The sequence below is a fragment of the Toxotes jaculatrix genome, chromosome 8 (assembly GCF_017976425.1).
Source record: "Toxotes jaculatrix isolate fToxJac2 chromosome 8, fToxJac2.pri, whole genome shotgun sequence".
In the NCBI taxonomy this organism is placed as follows: Eukaryota; Metazoa; Chordata; class Actinopteri; family Toxotidae; genus Toxotes; species Toxotes jaculatrix.
This window is the reverse complement of record NC_054401.1, coordinates 13,062,830-13,084,112: the sequence shown is the minus strand read 5'-3', so window position 1 is coordinate 13,084,112 and position 21,283 is coordinate 13,062,830. Positions and strand designations below refer to the sequence as shown.

The 21,283-nt window shown below is 41.9% G+C and overlaps 3 protein-coding genes across 4 annotated transcripts; 2 read left to right on the top strand and 1 right to left on the bottom strand.

The window, feature by feature from the left end:
• Positions 1-1,225: 1,225 nt before the first annotated feature.
• On the top strand, positions 1,226-4,737 carry upp1 (uridine phosphorylase 1). 2 transcript variants are annotated; one of them, XM_041045009.1, is made up of 8 exons: positions 1,226-1,362; positions 1,575-1,632; positions 2,292-2,403; positions 2,511-2,669; positions 2,824-2,938; positions 3,455-3,664; positions 3,787-3,933; positions 4,054-4,737. In XM_041045009.1, the coding sequence occupies exons 2-8, from the start codon at positions 1,592-1,594 to the stop codon at positions 4,203-4,205; spliced, it is 936 nt and encodes a 311-aa protein (XP_040900943.1). In that variant the 5' UTR covers positions 1,226-1,362; positions 1,575-1,591; the 3' UTR covers positions 4,206-4,737. The 2 variants fall into 2 exon arrangements, with proteins under 2 accessions (XP_040900943.1, XP_040900944.1); XM_041045010.1 differs by having other exon boundaries at positions 1,272-1,293; positions 1,579-1,632.
• Positions 4,738-5,795: 1,058 nt separating this feature from the next.
• Positions 5,796-9,942, top strand: stmn2a (stathmin 2a). Its single transcript, XM_041045011.1, has 5 exons — positions 5,796-5,896; positions 7,746-7,841; positions 8,015-8,187; positions 8,310-8,501; positions 8,638-9,942. Exons 1-5 carry the CDS (start codon positions 5,878-5,880, stop codon positions 8,695-8,697), a joined length of 540 nt encoding a protein of 179 aa, XP_040900945.1. The 5' UTR covers positions 5,796-5,877; the 3' UTR covers positions 8,698-9,942.
• Positions 9,943-11,247: 1,305 nt separating this feature from the next.
• Positions 11,248-13,403, bottom strand: LOC121186129 (hairy/enhancer-of-split related with YRPW motif protein 1-like). Its single transcript, XM_041044776.1, has 5 exons — positions 13,256-13,403; positions 12,972-13,044; positions 12,783-12,866; positions 12,580-12,661; positions 11,248-12,437 (listed from the first exon to the last, which is right to left on the bottom strand). The coding sequence occupies exons 1-5, from the start codon at positions 13,339-13,341 to the stop codon at positions 11,824-11,826; spliced, it is 939 nt and encodes a 312-aa protein (XP_040900710.1). The 5' UTR covers positions 13,342-13,403; the 3' UTR covers positions 11,248-11,823.
• Positions 13,404-21,283: the final 7,880 nt, after the last annotated feature.

Sequence of the window (21,283 nt, the reverse complement as noted above, 5' to 3'; positions counted from 1 at the left end):
TGGTGACAAACCCACAGAGAAACCTCACCCAACACTACAGCCCCCCCCCCCCCCCCCCCCCCAGCTGTATGGAGTATTTTTGCATCTTCGACTATATTGTATTTGGTTTTGTGGCCTACAACTCTGCTCTTATCATCCTCATTTCCAGCCTCAGCTGGCAGCTGTTTTCAGAAAAAAAAGTAAAGCATTTAGCAGATAAAGAACCAGGTGTTCCCTTGGGTTATAATGTTGCAGGTTTTGAAAAGTCTTAAAAAAATTATTAAACTTAGTTCCCTATAACAAGGCCTTCCAAGGTATTAAAAAGTCTTAAAGGACCTTGAATTTTCATTGTCAAATAAAGGACAAGAGACAACTTAAGGGATAACTTAAATCAGGTGTGTCCAAACTGTTCCACAAAGGGCCGGTGTGGCTGCAGGTTTTTGTTCCAACCAATGAAGAGCACACAGTGTGACCAATCAACTGTCTGAAGACTGAGATCAGTTGATTAAATGAGTCAAGTCTGGTGTGCTGGCCCTTTGTGGAAGTTTGGACACACCTGACTTAAATTAACTCATTTACTCTTACCTAGTTAACCCAGTCATCATTTGTATGTGGCTTATTTGGGTCCAGGAGTGCACAGATTATGACAATGGACACCTCTCCTCCTCCTGGGACGTGCAGGCTGAGCAGTTTGTTAATAGACAATAGACATACCAGATCCTGTACGCTGGTAGGCTAATCCATGGGTGTTATGGGTCCAGAACATGTTAATCGATTATTAGTAATTATTAGCATATGCAGCTGGGACTTAAACTGTAATAGAAATGTTAATGAATGAATGTACCTAAAAATAATTGTAGGAGTTTTTTCCCCGTCATTCTTTGATCGGTATGACTATGAAATTGCACCTTTGACCTTCAACTGAATTCAATGCGGTTTCAAAAACGTCTGGCGAACATTGCAGAAACCCTGAAGATACCATCAAACTATTCCTACGAAGCTGCCTGGAATCATTTGAGAACACGGGGATGTTTACACCGCGCGGTGGTTTCCTCTGCGGGCAACAGTGAGTGTGGAAATTGCACATATGCCGTTTAGTCACCTCTGTACGTGACCGGCGTCGAGTGTCCTACCTCCCACGAGCAGCAGGATACTGGGCTCGGGGGCTCGGAATGAGGCGTAACGTGACGTACTCGACGTCCCGTCATCGTGGGCTGGATTTTCACGTTACTGTGTCGACGTCAGATGTTGGGGGGAGTTAAATTAATTTGTCGGGAGCGGCTGAAACGGCAGTCAAACAGCGACTTACTACGGGTGAACATTTATCTGTTGTTGGTGTTGTAGCTTTTTTGGCTTTAATAGTCCCGCTGGCTTATCTTGAAGGTAAGAATAGAGCTAATTGTTTTCCCCCCTCTCCTGCTGTGAATGACAAAGTGGCGTTTGCGACGATGTCTGATAATATGCTGGGGTGTTTAATGTGTGATAATTTTTTTTCTTTAGGTGAGGCTAATTGCTCATTACATATAAGGTTAAGTATGCAGGTGCTGTTAGAGGTTGGTTTTGTTTCTGGTCAATGAATTTTTTTTTTTTTCCAGACAGCTGTTTCAGGAAGATGGATTCAAAAGATGACAAGCAAAACGTGCCGTGCAGCAGGTGAGAGGCTCCAGTCCAGTCCCCAAATTCACCACCTAACGTGTTTAAAAACTTATGTGTTGATGCATGTATAGGCTTTCCTCGGGTTATGTTCTGTGGTTAATTTTGAAGTCAGGAAACTACCGGATGTGTCAGAATAAAAGGACGCGAACCCTTTTCCTGAAAGTCATTTCAGACATTTTTTTTCCATAAACGATTGTCCAATCAGGACAGAAGCCTGTGCGATTTAGCTGGCAAGCGTACAGACAGTGCTGCTTCTGTGTGGGTGATGGACTTTAAAGTTACCAGTACAGGATTTATACATAAACCGTTGAACTTTGAGACAGTGACACATCTCTTTATGAACTCTCTCTATGCAGTATAGGCCTACCTACTACAACAGTGAACATTATAGCCTTCATGACTGTGGTATTTACACAAGAAATTCCCACCTCCTCTGTTCCTGTAGGTGGCTACATAGCAGTCAAGAAACAAATGTCTCAAAACCTTAATCGATGATACTTAAAGTTATTGCATGGTTAGATAAAACAGGGTTATGTGAGAAAATATAGTTCTTTAGGTTTGGTTGTATGGACCTAACCTGGTTTCAGACTCTGAATCACTGCTCAGATCTCTTGATTGATGACCCTTAAATATCTGTTCTTTTTCCTCTCTTTAAGCCCTGTTTGCGTGCACAACCCACACCTGGATGCGCTGAAAGATGACATCCTCTACCACTTTAGTCTCGGAACAGGGACTCATGACCTACCAGCTATGTTTGGTGATGTCAAAGTAATGATTTTTATGACATTCATTTGTGGAAAAAAATCATCCCCATAACCATCTTTCTTAGCAAATGTGCAAATGTTTATATTTTTGTGTTTTTTTTATTCTTTTAGTTTGTGTGTGTTGGGGGCAGTCCCTGGAGAATGAAAGCATTTACTGAGTACATTGCTGCTGAGCTCAGTATGGAAGACCCCAAAGCAGAGTACCCAAATATCTGTGCTGGAACAGATCGCTATGCCATGTACAAAGTTGGCCCTGTCCTCTCTGTCAGTGTACGTAAGAACAAAAGTCTCAAGATAATTTTATTATTTTCTTGTAAACATGCTATACTAGTGATACAAAACAAATACAAGGCAAAATTCTGTGTACTTATTTTCCTTTTAAAAAAAAAAAAAAAAAAAAAAATTACTGTGCTTTATTTTTCAGCATGGGATGGGCATTCCATCAATTGCCATAATGTTGCATGAGCTAATAAAGCTCCTCCATCACGCACATTGCACAGGTGTTACAATTATACGCATTGGGACATCAGGTGGAATAGGTAAGCTTATTATGTGGAAGTGCCTGATCATAGATCTGACTATACATTTTGTTGCACTATCAAACCATCAATACTGCTACCACTCCAAAGATGCCAGTTTCGCTTTGAATGCACTTACTGAACATGTAATAGGAAATTACTAGACTTGCCTAAGACTTCCTGTGTGGTGGAAATGGGTTTAATGTGGACATAGATGGCAGTTGAGAACTGGATATCAGTTTCATATAGATGCATTTTCTTAGTTTTACCACAAGAGGGAGCCCAAATTCCTGTGTGTGTGTGTATGTATATGTTATATATATATATATATATATATATATATATATATATATATATATATATATATATATATATATATATATATATATATATATATATATATAAAATAATCTAATGCTTACTTAATATAGTCTGTATCAGTCTATTATATCATTAGAATTTTTATGAAAAATGCCTTTTAATTTGTGCTTTCATTCTAGAAATTGTTTATCTCATTTGTCATTTGTGTCTTTTCAGGGCTTGAACCTGGCACTGTTGTTGTTACCAAACAGTCTGTGGATGCCACTTTCCTGCCCAAGTTTGACCAGGTGATCCTGGGTAAGATGGTGGTGCGCAGTACTGATTTGGACCAAAACCTGGGTGAGGAACTGTTGCAGTGCAGCAAAGAGCTGAACCAGTTTGAGACAGTGATGGGGAACACTATGTGTACACTGGATTTCTACGAAGGTATGAGTTCTGCTCTACTGATGTGTGAATCATATAGTTTACAGACATGTGCAGTGGTTCAGTCCTAATGTGCATCTCTTGCTGTCTTCCTGCCTATCTTCTCTATTTGATCAATCAACCAGGGCAAGCCCGTTTGGACGGTGCTTTCTGCTCTTACTCTGAGAAAGATAAGCAGGACTATCTCACTAAAGCCAGAGAAGCAGGAGTTTGCAATATTGAAATGGAGTCATCAGTTTTTGCTGCTATGTGCAAGCTGAGTGGTTTACGAGGTAAGAAAAATACATTATCAGCATTATATTAGTTCTGGCAAATTCCTCAGTGTCTTAAAACACAGAATTTTGCCTCCAGATCTAATTCAGTTCCTAACATTTATTTCTTGTTGTGTGAAGCGGCTGTTGTTTGTGTGACGCTTCTGGATCGGCTGAAGGGGGATCAGCTGAACAGCTCTCATGAAGTTCTTCACAGTTACCAACAACGTCCTCAGACACTGGTTGGTTATTACATAAAGAAGCAGCTGAAGGCCAAAGCAGAACCTAACTGAGAGTAAGTCATTACACTGGTATGCAAGCATATATCAAATTCTGGGTATCTCCTCTTCACACTGAAAGCATGGTGCAAAGGAATAACTGAGCTTTAAACTTTTTTTTTATATACATGCATTCCTGCCCACTGGTAGCTAAGTCTTGAATAATGTCCTGAATAATCACTGAATTTTCAAATGAGACATTGCCTTCTATTTATTCTTTCACTGATTTTACTATCATAATAAAATGTCACAGACTGTATTTCACTTTCATTTTCTCTTGTATTTACCTCTAATCATTTAGCTGAGCTTTAAATGTAACATAGAAGCCTGCGGTCATCAAATATGTTTTACCTAAGGATGCCTCAATTTTTATATTCCCCATCTGTAAAACTTGAACCAGAATCACCTTAACTGCCATTATTGAAGTGTTCCTTGTTTCATTAATGCTGTCAAAACTCTGAAACTGCAAAATTTGTGTCCTTGTGATAAAAGCTCCCTATATGTATGTGGAGTGTGTGTGTGTGTATGTATGTGTGTGTGTATATATATATATATATATATATATATATATATATATATATATATATATTTTTTTTTTTTTTTTTTAACTCAGGATTTAAGTTAAGATGTGTTTTTAGGGTTCGACTTGATGTAATGTTTGCAGAGGTAAAAACTGTAACAAATTGTCACTCAAAATTCCATGGATGTCTTACCTTTAATAAAGCTTTATGCAGCCTGAAAGTGTTTAATGTTCTGACTTGCTTTTTTTCCCAGTATGTCCTGCTGGTATTTGCAGATCTAACAAAGTCTTGTATAATCGAGACTAACATCCTTAGTAATAAGGTTCCTGACTGCGATCTTAATTGAATCACTGATAAACTGAGGTGTAACACTGATTTAATACACATATTTTAATACAGATATTTCAATGACCAAATAATATAAAGATTTCAAAGGATTTCAACTGGTGTCTCTGGATTCCATTTGAATTCCCACAAATTTAGATATTCAAAAATTTAAATACAAGAGTTATTTTGGTTTGTCTTTGTCAATGTAACAACTGTTGTGGGCTATTACTGACGTTATATGAGGCTTCCAAATGTTAAGATTAAATTAGACAGTCTGACTAATAGCAAGTGTCATTTCGAATATTTTTGACAAGTGGGTGTTAGTAGTCACAGTTCACGGCAGATATTCTACTATAATTCAATTCTAGAAATTGCCAGATACAGTTATCCTTTATATTCCAGAGAGGATATAAATGGTTTAATCTGAAGTCTGTTCAGACCAAGGTGACTTCAGCCTGTATTCTGTATATTACGAGGGTGTAGTTCAATTTATTTTTAACCTATATTGATGCATTTCTCGATTTGATTGCTGTGAACTTTTTTTTTCCATAAACATGGATCCTGTGAAACACTTGTCACAGGTATCCGGTCCGGAGAACATATTCATCATCAGCTTTGTCCTTTAATTGTCAGCCTTACAAGGTTATATAGTAGATGCTGAAAACCGCTCTGCGCGTCAGAGGGACTGGAGGAGGGTCTGCTTGCGCGCTCCCGCGCGCGCCCACCTCCAGTCTGCCATCCGATCCTACCCCGGTCTATTCGCTGACTCAGTGCCTTAAGCAGCATCACCGTTCACCTGGACAGAGCTACAGCATCCCCTGCGGAGAAATACATCAGCCATGGCTAAAACAGCAACCGGTAAGCAGGTTCAGGCCGCTCCTGATTTAAAACCGACGCATGGATGGATGGATGGATGGATGGATGAATGGGTGGACCTGCGATAGATGCATCCTTTCTGTATAGACCCGGTCCTCGGCCCGGTGTGGTGTACCGGCTGGTGGTCGTGCCTCTGTAAGGGCTCCGTCGATAAATCTTAACTGAATGATTAGAACCAAGTGAAATTTGTTCACTCCCTTTGATATTTTCTATCGATTATGGGCCCATTGTCTCAGCTCAGGAGTCTGGTAATGATAGCAGGAATATGGGCTCACAAGCCAAGCATCCTCATGTTACTGTAATGTCTCCTTTTTTTTTATCGTCCTCATCTCTGTCAATATGTGATTCCTCATTCGCTTTGAGCTTATACTGTGAAACCGTGGATAATTAGACAACATGGATTTGCCCTAGACAGCTTTATTTACAGGGCTGCACCTGCTGTTCATGCTACAGCGGCCCCAACATGCAGCATAATGCAGACGGACCCCACCCAAGATGCTGGGCTGCCGACCATTTAGCTGACAGCGAAGCTGAGAGGGCTTCATCAGTCTGACATTTATATTAGGCTGCTATAATTAAACCAAAACAGCTCCAACTAGTCATTTAAAAACGTTTTTTTTTTCTTCGGTAAGCTGAACGTGATTGTTTCATCGGTCCCTTTATTTGGGATTGCTCCTTTTATTCATCTCTATAGCTGTTATTTCTTCCATGCCAAGGATGCATCACCAGCTGTGACAGATGTGCTGTCATTTATTTAGCTAAAATAGATTATTGGCATTTGTACAAATCAGAACTCATCATTTCCACCCTATTAGGCCTAAGAATTAGATCATGGAACCTTACCCTAGCATTTAATAACTAGAATGTATCATGCATTAGTCATCCCCCCTGACCAACAGTCATCTTGTAGGCCCGGCATTTGGCACATTTGTTTCCATGGTGTTTTTATTTCGCCTCTGTGTGCATGTCTAAAACATTTATGCTATCTAAAAATAAGCAAACAATGTGGTAATTTTAAGGTACAGCACAGTGTGCAGACTGGCTTCATTATGGCGTGTGTGGTGGCAGAGAGCAGAGCAGGTGCATGGCAGGGTGGGAGGCAGGCCAGCCCTGCAGCAAGGGGCCGCTTCACACACTGGCCTTTGCAGCAGAAGGCTTAGCGGCCCTGACAATCTGTAGCCCTCTATGAAGAGCCAGGTGGGCACAATATGGGAAGAGCATGGAAAAACAAGTGAGAGAATTTTAGAGAAGATTAAAAATAGTCCAAGAAACTGGTGAAAACACAGAGCAAATTAAAAAAAAGTCAAGATCATTAATCAGCTGTGTTTGACAGCAACACTCAACAATAAGATGAGACAGATGTGAGTGCTTCTAGTTTTTGTGACCATGACAGAAGACTAAGAGCTAACAACTCAACAGGAAACAAAATAACTTGACATGGAGGTCTGTATGCTGCACTCTTATGCAGGTTTCAAAGAGATATTGGACAAGGGGCTCTGATTTCATGACTGTAATGTGTCACAAATTGGTTATTATGCCATCCAGTAAAGTAACAGGAATGTTTGTTTGTTCTTAGTTTCACCCTTGCAGAACACGTTCCCTTGCAGAACACATTCCCTTACAGAACACAGTCATCCAATGAATTATTAAGCAACACAGCACTTATGTACATTTTAGGCATTTTGCTCAGCGTTGTGACTTCACCATCATTAACGCAGTGGTCATCTGATGCTAATGGGTTTATCGAGCCATTTTCCTTTACTAATTATTTTTTTTGAGTAACATAGAGAGACTCACCTGGATGCTATGCTGTGTCTTTATGTTCCCACAGCATACAAAGAGAAGATGAAGGAGCTGTCCGTCCTCTCCCTCATCTGCTCCTGCTTCTACCCAGAGTCACGCAAAAAGCTTGTGTGTGAGTTTGAAGGTATGGATCAGCAAACATTGATTTTCTTTTGGATCAAACTAATTGCCCCCATAGATGTTTTCTTTGCCCTGTAAATACAGGTATAAGTTATAAAGATGTATTACTGGACTGATACATTTTATTGTTGGACATTGATTTTGCTGATGCTATCGTCATAATTGTCTAATTCACAGACATGGAGGTGAAACCTATAAATAAGCGGGCCTCAGGTCAGGCCTTTGAGGTGATTCTCAAGCCTCTGTCTCCGGTGTCAGATGTAGCCCACAACCTCCCCTCACCCCCCAAGAGAGACATCTCTTTGGAGGAGATTGAGAAGAAACTGGAGGCTGCTGAAGAACGGAGGAAGGTGAATGTTTGATTTGTTTAAAATATCTTTTGGTGTTTAAAGTGGACAAAAAATATATATCTGGGACATTAAACCACTGAAAATGAATCAGTCAGTGTGTTATTTTTGCTGTGCATTTTTAGTACCAAGAAGCCCAGGTGCTGCGGGCTTTGGCAGAAAAGCGAGAGCATGAGAGGGACGTGTTGCTAAAGGCCATGGAAGAGAACAGCAACTTCAGCAAGATGGCCGAGGAGAAGCTCCAGATGAAGATGGACCAGATTAAGGAGAACCGCGAAGCCCTTCTGGCGGCCATGATTGAGCGTCTACAGGAGAAGGTGAGAAAGGCAGAATTGTTGTTACACATCTGCGGAAAAAAAGTGCAAAAAAAATCCAAGTCTGTCGTGTTGGATCGGAGACTGGGCGCTGCCCTGATGACTAAATATTCTCACTTTGTTCTTGTGGTGTTTTCAGGAGAGACATGCAGCTTTGGTGCGCAGGAACAAAGAGCTGAGGGAAGAGCTGACAGCATAAGCCTCACACAAGTCCTGACTTCCATGATCCATCTATGTCTCGCCATCCAGTCCTGTCCCCCCTCCTCTCCCCAACCCTCACCCTCCTCCCCTCAGAACAGACACCCAACCCTGGAGGCCGAGAGGTTCGAGGACCTCACCACCATCACAACACACCACACCACCAGTACTCACTACTATCAGTATTATCAGTGGATACAAAAATCAATAACACTCATCTTGAGAAATGAATGGATTTGATTTTAGAGAATATGGCTTTTGTTCTGTAAATACTTTTTTTTTCAAATCTGTCTATCTATCTATCTATCTATCTATCTATCTATCTATCTATCTATCTATCTATCTATCTATCTATCTATCTATCTATCTATCTATCTATCTATCTATCTATGATGGTAGGTGAAGTACATACAAAAAGATTGTACTGTGCTGCACTATACTGTACAATTTCAAACATTTTGTTTGTCATTGATTATTGTTTCAGTTCTTGAAATTTGACTCTACAACCATTTTCTTGTGAAAGCCCTTGGTGTTGTGAGTTGGCTGTAGACTGACATTTGCAGTTGTTTCCTGATGATGTCATGATGATGATGATGATGATGATGATGATGTTTCTGTGTCTTTGTGAAGAATGACGGTCAGTGTACCTAGGCTGCACACTCCTCAAGATATCAACTTAATCCTATCTGTATCTCCCTCACGCACACCTTCTCATTCTCAGCACGCACGCTTGGAACTTAACAACACACCAAACCCACAGACTGATGAAGTGTCCACTTCCTCTGAAATGAGCTTGATAATGGACTTGAGAGGTGCTTTATTGTTATTAAGAATGTCTTTGCCCAATGGGAGCAACTGTTTATACACTTGCAGATTCGCTCTTAACCTGACAAATGCCATTTCTAGATGAATCCATCTTCAGCCAAATCAAAAGCTCTGTTTCGTACACAGTATTTGGGGATTAATCTCTTGAATGTTATGACACCATACTGGTACCATGCATAGTGTCTTGGACAGTGGAATGTGCCATTGCTCCCACCTTGATATCGATAGTGAGAACATTACGTATGTCTGTGTGGGTGTATGTGAATGCAAATTTACCATGAGGCATCATTGGTGTCTGCTCTCTCTAGGGGATTAGATAGAGAATGGATACAGGATGCTTATACATTCAGCACACTGAACTAGTCTCTTTTTAATATACAGTAACACTGATATCTGCCTGCATCCTCTGCTGCTTGTGTTTCTCCCTTCATATATTTCTCTGTGAAAGCTTTGCTGAATAAAGGTTTGGGGTTCTGTGAACATAGCATGCACCATCTACAAATTTTCTGTGCTAAAAGAGGAGGGAAAATATAAACTGCCAAATAAAAGAACCAGTTATCTACACATCCTGAGAATCACAGTCTTCCACTAGTTAATTTTTTATGTTCTTATGTTAATTTATTTGGAATTGGATCAAATTTTTGGCATAATTAAATTAAAAATAAATAAATAAATAAATAAATTAAACATATAATCAACATAAAATTAATCCAGGATCAGGATCGGCCATGTAGAAGACAAAACAAATGTGATATCCCTCCAGCAGGTGGCACTGTTAGATTTATTTGGGCCAAAGAAACCAAACTGGAGCCCCTACTCCTTGAAAAGTAGGGCAAAAGTTCACAATAGTCCAAATGCAAATATGGAAGAAATGTAATAACAAAAACACTGGCTGTGGATCTGAATCTGCTAGATCATTTATGTGTCATCTATCTGTGAGGATTGTGAGGGTTTGAAATTTAAACAACAGCTCTGTTCAGAGGGAGAAGGGTCTGTGTCATCCATTAGCACTCAAAGGGCATCAAACACAGACACTCTGGTATGTTGTGATTTCAACAGACTGATACTTAATTTCTCATAGTTAGACAATATATTTCATTAATAATTATTAATAGCATGTGGCTAAGGCCCTCAGGGAACAAATCACAGACAGCGGCTGCCCCTCCTGGAAGCCTGAGGTGCTGCATAGATGGATAAAAATTCATGCAAGTCATTAAAACAGTGAACCCTTACAAAAATCTGTGTGACTAAGATTGGAGCAGGAACAACACCTCGGAGCAGAGCAGTGATTTATTGCTCCAGCTGTCTGTTTGTTGTTGTTACTTTTTAACTGCTTTCCTCCAATGTTCCCATCCTGTTCACACTATTGTCTCCGTTTCAGACCAACCCAGGCTGGTGAGGTCAGGGCAACATTGTAAAGGATTTCCTCTGGCTCTTAATGATTTCCTGGGTATTCATAAGGGCAACAATGCTCTCAGATTTGGTTACCTACCTGGCACACAGCAAAGGAATTGCCTTTCAGTTAATAACTGAGACCTTATTAGCTTATGATTGACTTCTGAGGTTGTAACAAAAATGCACCTGCAGATTGTAGATATGGCCTAGAAAAAAAATAACCACCTGTCATACATTAGTAAAACAAAATATTCTAGATAATTTAAAAAAAAAAAAAAAGACAAGTTGCAACAGAAACAGTCTGGTTTAAACTTGGCTTGATTTGTAATTTTTAACGCAATTTATTGGTCCAAAAATCTCACAAATAGATACAAGAATGCAAGTTTCCAATTCTCAGGTAGTTAGTTTTCCAACAATGGCACATACAATATGCATATTCATTTCCACAAGTTCTGACACCGCTAAAGAAGCAGACCGAATTAAATAACTCTACATTATGTTAAATACAGACATCCGTGCTTGACAAATGTAGAAGTTTCAGTATATGGTCTACAAAATATTACCTATAAATTTTTGCTTACAGTAAATCTGTGTATGGCCCATACATCATATCATCATATCATTCCTCAACCTGGAGACAGTACGTGTTAACTAAATTAGTTATCAATTTAAACTAATAACAAAAAAATCATTTAGAATTTCTTTCTTGATAAAAGTAATGACACACTGAGTGGCAATTACATCCTTCAGGAACCTCTCCCACTTATTCTTTATACTTAATAAAATAAAACCAGTTTGCTTTGTTCCCCTGTGTTTTATTGCTATAAAAACAGATGAGGCAGATCGTCCTGCCAAGTCTGTGGTGGTGGGCACAGCTCAGCTGTTGCCTTCAGTCCAGTTGTTCACTTCAGAAGGCCCCAATCTCTGTGCCCCAAGGCCTGTAAGGCTTTGACAGGCTGGAGGAGGGGCTCACTGTGCTGAGGGCCGTCGGGGAGACGAGAGGGAAAGCACCAAAGGAGAGGGGGAAGGCCGTAAGCGAAGAGAGGGATGAGAGCAGTGGTGGCGAAAGCTTGGATGTTGGCACAGACAGACTGAGGGGCAGCGAGCCGTTGGGAGATACCCTGAGGGACTCTGTGGGGGCCATGACACTGAGTCTGGATGTTCCAGATGCCTCAGCGGAGGAGGAGGAAGATGTAGGGGAAGAAGAGGAGGAGGAGGAGGAGGGTGGGCTACTGTTGCTTCTGGATGCAGGTGTCCTGCCCTGTGGGTGTTGTAGGAGGAGGGGATGGGGGAGATGGGCAGGGGGAGTTCCGTAGGCAGAGCCCCAGGCTAAATGTTCCAGTCCAGTGTGCACCTCCCTCTGAGAGGCGTAGTTGCTGAGGTGGGACACCAAGCGCAGACGGAGGGGGTCTGTACTGTCCCGACCCTCAATGATGCTCAGGTAACGAGCTGTCTCTGCCAGGCACTCCCTGAAGCCCAGGCTGCGGTAATCCTTAGCAAGAGCATGTGCCTCAAAGTAACCTGTCGGGGAAAAAGCAGAGTCAGGAGGTTAGAAACATGTGATGTGATTTAAAACATTTAAAACCAAATTTTATTTTTTTACATATATTATTTTATTATGAATGAATGTATTTAATTCAAAAGCCAAAAAATGTGCATTTACCTTTGCCACCAGACGCATGAAGCATCTTCAAATGGTCCACAGTCATTTGCAATATTTCTGCTTTTTCCAGTTTAGCCGATCCCTGAGAGGAAATAGAAAAGGAAGAATAGCATCACTTTCATTGAAAATAACGGGGTATTTCACATCAGATGACCATTTAAAAGTATACTCATAAGGTAAGAATGGAAGTATAACCAATTTACCTGTTTCTCAAAAGCACTTGGCACCAGTCTCCTCAGTTCTGACAGACTGTTGTTGATCCGGTCACGTCTCCGTTTCTCAATAATCTGTGAAAACAAAAATAGACAGTGTAATTTAGGTCACTGGTAGAAAACGAATAAACGCCATCTATCAGTGCGCAAGTTGGCAGCAGGGATAATGAGTTTACTTACCCCTCTGCGCCTTTTTCTGGCTTGAACTTGGGTGGTTGTGGAGGGTGACATCGAGCCGTGAGAATCAATTTGTCTGAAAGACAAAACAGAAATAAATTATTATTATTATTTTAATAAAACAAAACAAAACATAGACTTCTTTGGGGTCGATCAACAGTGGTAAAGGTAACAAATAAAAGATGCGCATGAAATAAAGATAAAAAGCTGCAGTCAGGCAATTAAACAATTCTTCCTTAGACTGACAGGTAATGATAAAAAATAATTATTTTAAAAAGTTAATATACCCATTTTCGTCGCCACTGTCTTTCTCCACCTCAACATTGTCGTCCAGGTCGCTGTCCGATGAACTGTAATTGTGGCTTCGCTTCATTTTGCCTCCAAGCCCCGTGGTGATCAGAGGAGTCCTTGCAGAGAAAGCTCCAGTGGTGCACTGACAGCAGAGGGTCTGTGCAACAGTTTAAACGTCAGATGTGCTTCTGCTGTGATTATTTTCACACCGCGGAGAGAGGGTGGGTTGGGGTGGTGTGCGTGTGTGTGTGTGGGCGGGGTCTTCGGGATGATGAGGGCGGTGCCTGAAACGACTTGAGCCTGTTAAAATCGAGTTCACATTTGAGTGACATGTGTCTTAAAAAATAAAATAAAATCAATGAACAAGCCCAACGTCTCAAAGAGGAAAACTCTAATGAAGATACTGACACTCACGTTTGAAATTATTCAAATCTATTATACATCATTTTAACAGGATGTGTTTAAAACTTGATATTCGCAGTGTGTCCTGTAAAGAGCACTTAGGTTGGTCCTTTTCCCTGTGACAGCTTCAGGCGGGGCCGGTATAGACTCCTGGCCTCTTGTCCCCGGTTTCCCCGCTGAGACCCTAGTCTGTGAGCAACAGGCCCCATTATGGCAGGAGCCCTCTTCTTCTTTGGTGTTGTGGAGGACACACGGCCTATTAGCAGAGTGTGTTGTTCATTGTCTGGTGTCAGCTGTGTGGTTCCACAACAGCACTGATCAGCCGGGAGGCCCAACATTAGTCAGACAGTGTTGCCAGGCTCTCCTAGGAAACCCACCCCCCAACCCCCTCCTTCACCTCTTCCCCAACTGACTGGCACAGGGAGACCTTCCCAGGGAATCATTCATCCACTGCGGGTGAAAACAGTGAACCTCGCTCTGCTGTTGAGTGGGAAAGAGAAACAGAAATGTTTTTAGAAGCCAGAGCTACATGTATGATGAATGTTCTGCTTATGGGCTACATCAAAAGAAAAAAAAAAACCCAACAACAACAAAAAACCAAAACTTAAGTGTAAGCAGCAGAACATTAAGTGGCTCACTCTGGACAAGGAAGCAAGGGTGGTCTGCAGAAGGTGTGATAATTTTGACCCCACTAATACGCTGGGGTCATAGGGCAAACTATATAAAACACAGGAGCTTTCAATGTTTATGTTCCACTGTGTAACTGACTCCTTCTGGCTGTTTTTCTAATATGTATTAGGGAGGAAGAGACACAGAGATACAGATATTTCTGCCTGTATGTACAAGTGTATCTGAATGTAATTCAAGGCAAATGTTTTGATAAATAAACACGTTTCATTGTTTTTGTTATTTTTTTTATCAAGTTAAATGAGTAGATTTTTGTCATTGCCATTGCAAGAAAAAGTTGGATTAACTAAATAGCTACTTTCAACAAAGGTTGAAAGTAACTGAAAGTCCATTCACTTAAGTGCTGTACTTTACTTTTGTTTTAGAATTTTGAGGTACTTGTACTTTACACAGGTTTTTCCATTTTAGGCTTTTATTATGATAACTCACCATTTTGCAGATTTTAGAAGATTTTACATAACAAAACAGTAGTAAAAATCAGGTCCACCTTAGCTATCTCTGTCATTTAAGCATTGCTCACATGTTGTAGCATCAATATTATTGATCCAGCAGTGTAGCATTTTTGTCACCAGTGCATCTGTACTTTTACTCAAGTAAAAATCTGAATGCATAACATTTATTTGTACTGGCTTTTCATACTGCGGTATTGATACTTTTACCTCAGTAGATAATCTGAATATTTCTTGTCATCAAATACTGTACGTAGATATATAAAGCACATAAAATACCATAACACTATTCTTATAAAAACAGTAGTCAAATGTCAGTCTTTTCTCTCTGTCAAGGATGCAAGGTCTGGGAACTGACAACACTTGAGGCTGGGATAATTCCTGCATTGAGTCTGACATGTCTGGTAAGGCTATCAGTGGGAGCGAGACCCCCCCTGCTGCCTTCCATTCCAGTACCTTGTAGAGGAGCAGCTGTTTCTCTGCTCTGTCCATCAGGTCAGTTGTTAACTCGGTGCGTTGGGAGCTAGACAAGTGCGGATGAGAGCTTGATTCCAGGGAGCAACTGCAGGCCAACACGCTGCTCCCAGAATGTCAGAGGGGTTTCAGCGGTGACAGATACAATGTGCAAGCTTCAGTCATTCTGTTGATGCAGTGAGTGTGGATGAGCTTTCACGCTATCACCATACACACACACACACATACACACACACGGATGACCCCCCACCCCCCCTCCCCTCCCTGTCAGCACACACTTTCACTAAAAATCATGCCTACGTTCACCCATTTCATGCATTTCTACACTCCCATGCACCCACTTGGTCAATTTATAGGCCTTAACGTGCGTAACCCAAAACTGAAAAACACCAGAGGCCTGCATACTCCCATCCCGGACAGGATTTCTCACGTTGTTATGGGCATTGCTCTTCAATCCAGAAATTTTAGTGGTAGTGGGACAGATTTGGATACAGATCTTAGCTCAGCTATCAGTACAAGCCCTCCCCTTGCTCTTCACCCCAGACTAAAACATACATGGCCTCTCCATGACTCTCTGCTGAATGGCATCTTGAGTGTATTTGGGATAACTTCAGTGTTGTTTAGGATACTATTATGGTAATAGGGCTCCTCAGTGGCACCAGGTCTACAGGACAGGCAGGTTCATGTGGTCTCCATTAAGCAGACACAATCCACACTCCTCACACCTGATTGTCAAGGTCCTTCACATTAGTGCTGACATTCCTGTGGCCTTTTAAACATAATTATGATTCTCCTTCCAAAAACCTTGACTTTTCACCTGTGGCTTCACAACATTTTCTCAGCCTCCACCCCAGTTGACGTTTGATGAATTTGGATATAAATTCTATAAAGTTTCCAGTTCTGTTTGAGTTTGTTTGATTTGAACTCATCTGTCTGTGATTGCCCTGTTTCTCTATGTTAACTTTACATTTAATAACTTGAACAGCATGCCAAAATGCCTGTTGACCCCAGGTCTAACCTGGCACCAATTGGGAGAAACTACTCTCAAACCAGTGCCAGGAAGCTAAGAGGTATAAGCAAGCATTTGTTTGAAACTGGCGTGTGCCCAGCTGCCTTCCTCAATCTTCCCTTAGGTCTCCCTTAGTGACTCTTTGTGTGCAAGAGTGCGGCCTGAGTGTGTGCTGGTGTGTCTGCATGTGTTTATGTGTGTGTGACCGAGAGTGTGCAAGTGTGTTCAGGAGGTGCTGTTTCCCACAGCCCTGATCTAATTCCGTGGTAACTCAATCTCCGTGTGAGCGCTTCCCGGCGAGTGTTCTCCCACCCGTCGACAGTCTCTCTCTGGCTGGCTGAGTGGCTGAGTGTGTCTGACAGAGGCCGGCTCAGTCCCATTGGACCCCCACCCCCTCCACCTCCGTCCTACCCACCCTCCCATCAGGATTGATTTACTATGTCAACCGTTGGGGCTGTCGGCAACAGCGACGCTCGCAGCCGTGCCTGCATCCTGTGTGCACACCATCCTGACATCTTATACCTGTCATTCAACAACTGCTGCTGTGAAGTTTGCATTTGTGTGTGTGTATGTTGAGAGGCGTGTAGGAGTGAGGTGGAGGCATCTAGGGGCACATTTGTGTGTGTGAGATCATGCCTTGTTCATGTTTCGTTCAGATAGAGTGGAGGTGCATATAAAAAGGTATGAACTTTGCTGCATATAAACACGAGCTATGACATATTATGTAAGAAAATGCCACCCATGCTGCTGCTGGTCCTTAATAGCTTGTCTGACTGAGGGAAATGTCTCCTACACTGCTTCCATACAACAATGTTATCCTATGGGCCAGAGCTTCCTGCCTGTCCCCTCTGGTACCAGTCAGCACCCAGGCGCTATATTGGGCAGGGACCAGACCAGGCCTGAGATCCAATCCCACTGTTTGGCTGTAATACACCCCCCCCCCCCCCCCCCCCATCTCATTCTTTTCTTTCCTGCCTTTGTTGGCAGCACTTTTGGGACAGGTAAATCCAGGGAGGATATGCTGACTTCCTTGTTTCTTTGTTTAGCAGAAGCTTTTTTTTGTCTTTTTTTTTCTTTTAGAGGATAGCTCTTCAGGTCATAATACTGACACCGGGATCTCAGCAGTGGCTGCCATTTACAGGGCATGAACAAAAAAGATTCAAGCAAATACTGAACTCTGATATGGACAAGCTCATGTGCGGGCTTGAAAAAAAAAAAGACCTGAGTCATACCTGAATAAATAAAATATATTTCATCCTTTTTTTCCATAATGTTGCACACTTCTGCACAATGGCCCCTAACAATTGTATTGTTCATGAGGTTTACAAGAATGTTGCCCATTACCAGTTAACTTATGCCACAGTCCACAATGGAGGGAAGGCAGATCATAAGACTGGTTCCCAAATAAGCGCAACAGGAGACAGCACGTGATGTTGACACAGAGAATGGAGGACCACGGAGCAAGCTACTTTTAAGGCCACACATTGTGTTGCCACAGGAAAAACATTGTTTGCATATCAATGGAGTGTGTGTCTGTGTGTGTATGTGTGAGGTAAGGTGGAAGGAGGGTTCGGGGGGGGGGGGCTCTAATTGAAATGTATCTCCTGCTTTACATCACGCAAAGGGAACCTTTCAGGCACTGGCCTTATGAGTTATTAGTCAAGTGTAGCTGTAGAAAACTTATAATGACTTCTTTCTGCCGTGAGTGTGTGTGTGTGTGTGTGTGTGTGTATGTGTATGTGTATGTGTGAATGTGTGTCTCTGCACTGACATGATTAGTCACTGCCAGGGGAAATCTGTGTTGTAAAGCAGGTCTGTCTCTGAAGATCAACTATTGTGTTATGAGTAACTGCCTTACACTACCTCAGACACCTAGGCCAAAGGCTTTTGGTGGGTTTTGAGCATTTCTTTATTTGCCTATTTCCCTTTATTTTCCTGCAATTTGGAATAAAATCTGATTAGTTACTTTAACAAATAATATTTTTAGAAAGTAGAAAGGAATTGAAAAGAGCCTATTTATGGTGTGTCACAAGTTTATCAAAAAAAAAAAAAACTGTCCTTTTTTTTTGTGAGCCGGCTCCTTTCCCAGTGGATGCTCTGTGCCAGCTGTCTGCGCTGCAGTAAAGTACTGCTTTCCCAAGCTCCGACCTGTGGGAAAATCTGTTGTGGCCAGTAATTGATTCCGCCCTGCCAGCCCCATTACTCTCCACTGCAGTCAAACTGCCAGTGATCTGCAGAAAGCCTGTTAGCACAGCCCCTTTACTCTTTCTCTGTCTCTCTCTCGCCCCACTTGCACAAACATGCATAAACATGCAGAATCCCACCAAGTCCCACCGTTTGCTCCATCGTCATTTCAATCTGCATCTGTACATTATTTTTAACTCCATTATTCACATGCTTTGTGCATTTTTGTCGTTTTTCACCAATTTTTTCAATTTGTCATGAATAGAACGATTTGATAGACTGCAGTCTTTAATGTCATCTGATGTCTTTAGATAGTTTTAATTAAAATCTTTGAAAAGTTGACAGTAATAAAAGCATGTTCTCCATCACTCTGATAATCTTTCCTTGCCAGCATATTATAGAAAAACTACGTAACTGCATCACTGACCTTGATTTTTGTTAGTCTAAGCAGGATTTGTTAAAAAAAAAAATTAATTACATTACACTTGTTACATGCTTCTACTGCTGCCTAGCTCACTCCACAGTCGTGTGTCCTTTTAACTTAAAGATGATTTGAATTGACAGGAAAGATTAGAGAGCACTTGCCAGTTTACCAGGGAGATGTCACAGATATTAATGATCCCTGTCGTCCTTGAAAGGGATGAACTGTATTGGTTATTTGGCTGCAGAGCTGCACAGCACATCCCTCCCCCAACCCCCTCTGCAAAACTCTGCCCTCTCCAAAAGTTTGTCATGAAATATTAAGTGCAGTCATCTGCTGAGATGGTTGAGTTGCTTGTCACAGCCTAACACTTACCACATGTCCAAATAAAGGTAAGTGCTTCCCCCTTCCAATTAATCTTCAATTAGGGGTTCTGCTCTGTGCCTTCGCATCTGTGTTTCCCAGTCTTAGCTCAGCAGGTGGGGTATGGGGGGGAACTCTGTGCATGTGTTTTTTGGGGTTATATGAGGATTATCAGGCTTTTTTTGGGGGGGTTCTGACACATATTCACATGACAACTGTCATTCTGTTCTGTGACTATCACTTCTTGCCCCATTGATTACATGGAAACACACTGAACACAGCCAATACAAAAGTTAAAGCAGACAGGGCACGTTATAGTGACCTGTATAAAATAATGGTTCCATGTAAGATACCGGGAGACATGAGAGGCCTCAAGCCGAGTGATTTATCATGGATTCTCATGACTCTGGCAGGCTTTATATAACTACCAGCTGAGGGGTACACTTTCCCATGTTGTAAGGGGTCAGGAGGCCATCCTCTAAGCACTGTGACAGTTGTTTTTCAAACAAGAATTCCAGCCCACCGTTGGGGGATCTAAGAGAGCATAAAAGAGTAGCAGAGAACTGTACAGTATGCATCACTTTAGCTTCTGGTGAACCCTCCGCCCACTGCACTCTGCACCCGGTGGCTGCACCCCATGTGTAGCTCTCCCTGCACCTCTCCCTGAACTGAGAGAACAAGCAGTGTCTCTGTGAAAGGCAGCCCCCCCCCCCCCCCCCCCTACTGTCGGTGTGCTGCAAACCAGAAGCCTGAGGCGCAGGGAGCGTGTGGGATGAAGGGATGAGAGGGAAGATCAAAGCAGGAAGCATGAAAAAGCTCAAAGCACACAAGCAAGAGGCACCTCTCTGACCTCCGCCTCACACACACACATACACACACACATGCACACACGCACACTCACACACACACACACAGACACTCTTCATCCTGGCTGTGCAGAACAGTCGGCGCCCACCCTGGCCTCTGGTTTCCCTTCATCCTGCAGCCGTGTAAAAAGGCAAAGAGGAGAGGGCACGTTGCTCAGGTCGTGTGAGCCTCTCAGCAGATGGCTGGGACCTGCTGGGAACCAGACCTGAAGTGATGCCTCCTGTTGGTGCCAAAGGCGTGGCGCACACCCACATCTGAGTGGTCCCCTCTTACCCATCAAACTTTAATATATGATTTTCATCCTCTTGCTTTTTAAAAATGGCAAGAGTTTTTTTTTTTTAATTAACTTGTTTATTTTGCAATTCATCTGTATTTTACTGCATGGATTTTTTTTTGTAAGGATTCTCGGGGCACACTTTTAGTTTTAAAATCTGATCCACTGAGAGGGATGACCTGAAAAACACGTTTTAAAGAAAAATGTTTCAAAAGAACATCATGATTCATCTCCATCGATTTAAACACATTTTTGGGTACCAGCACAAACCAGCAGGAGGTTTTCTAAAAATGATTAAATCATTTGTGGGATTTGATTCAAAAAGTAAACAGATTATGGACATGTATCAACTGCAGCACATGAAAGGCACTGCTAAAAGGCTTTAGTAGATCTCTACATGGAGATTTATCCCCTACCTCAGGCACAGGCTTACTCAGAATAGAAAAGACAGTTCAGCCTTAGAAGGAGAGAATACAATAAAATGTTCTCAAACAAGATGGAAAAATGAAAAAGTCTCCCATGATCTGGAAATAGGTGCGAATTAAAATCTTTTGTGCCCTTTTTTATTTTTCACACTTGAATGAAGCACCTTCCCTTTGCCTGACTCTCACAGGGTGAGATCGCTGGCCGCAGAGGGTGGCATCAAAGTTCACCGTCAACACAGATCAGCTGTGACCTCAGTTTTACCTGCTGACATATAAAGCTTCAGTTTAAAGATTATAATGAGCCCAGTCAGACTTGCAAGCTACCTTGGCCCTGAGGATCCTCTCTCCATTATTCATGAGTCCTCAGGTTGGACCCTGGGAACAAGCTGAACGAGGCCCTGTGTCAATACGAAACACTGGCCGCCACAATGAGCTCTGCCTCCAACTACACTGTTGACAGACACCAACA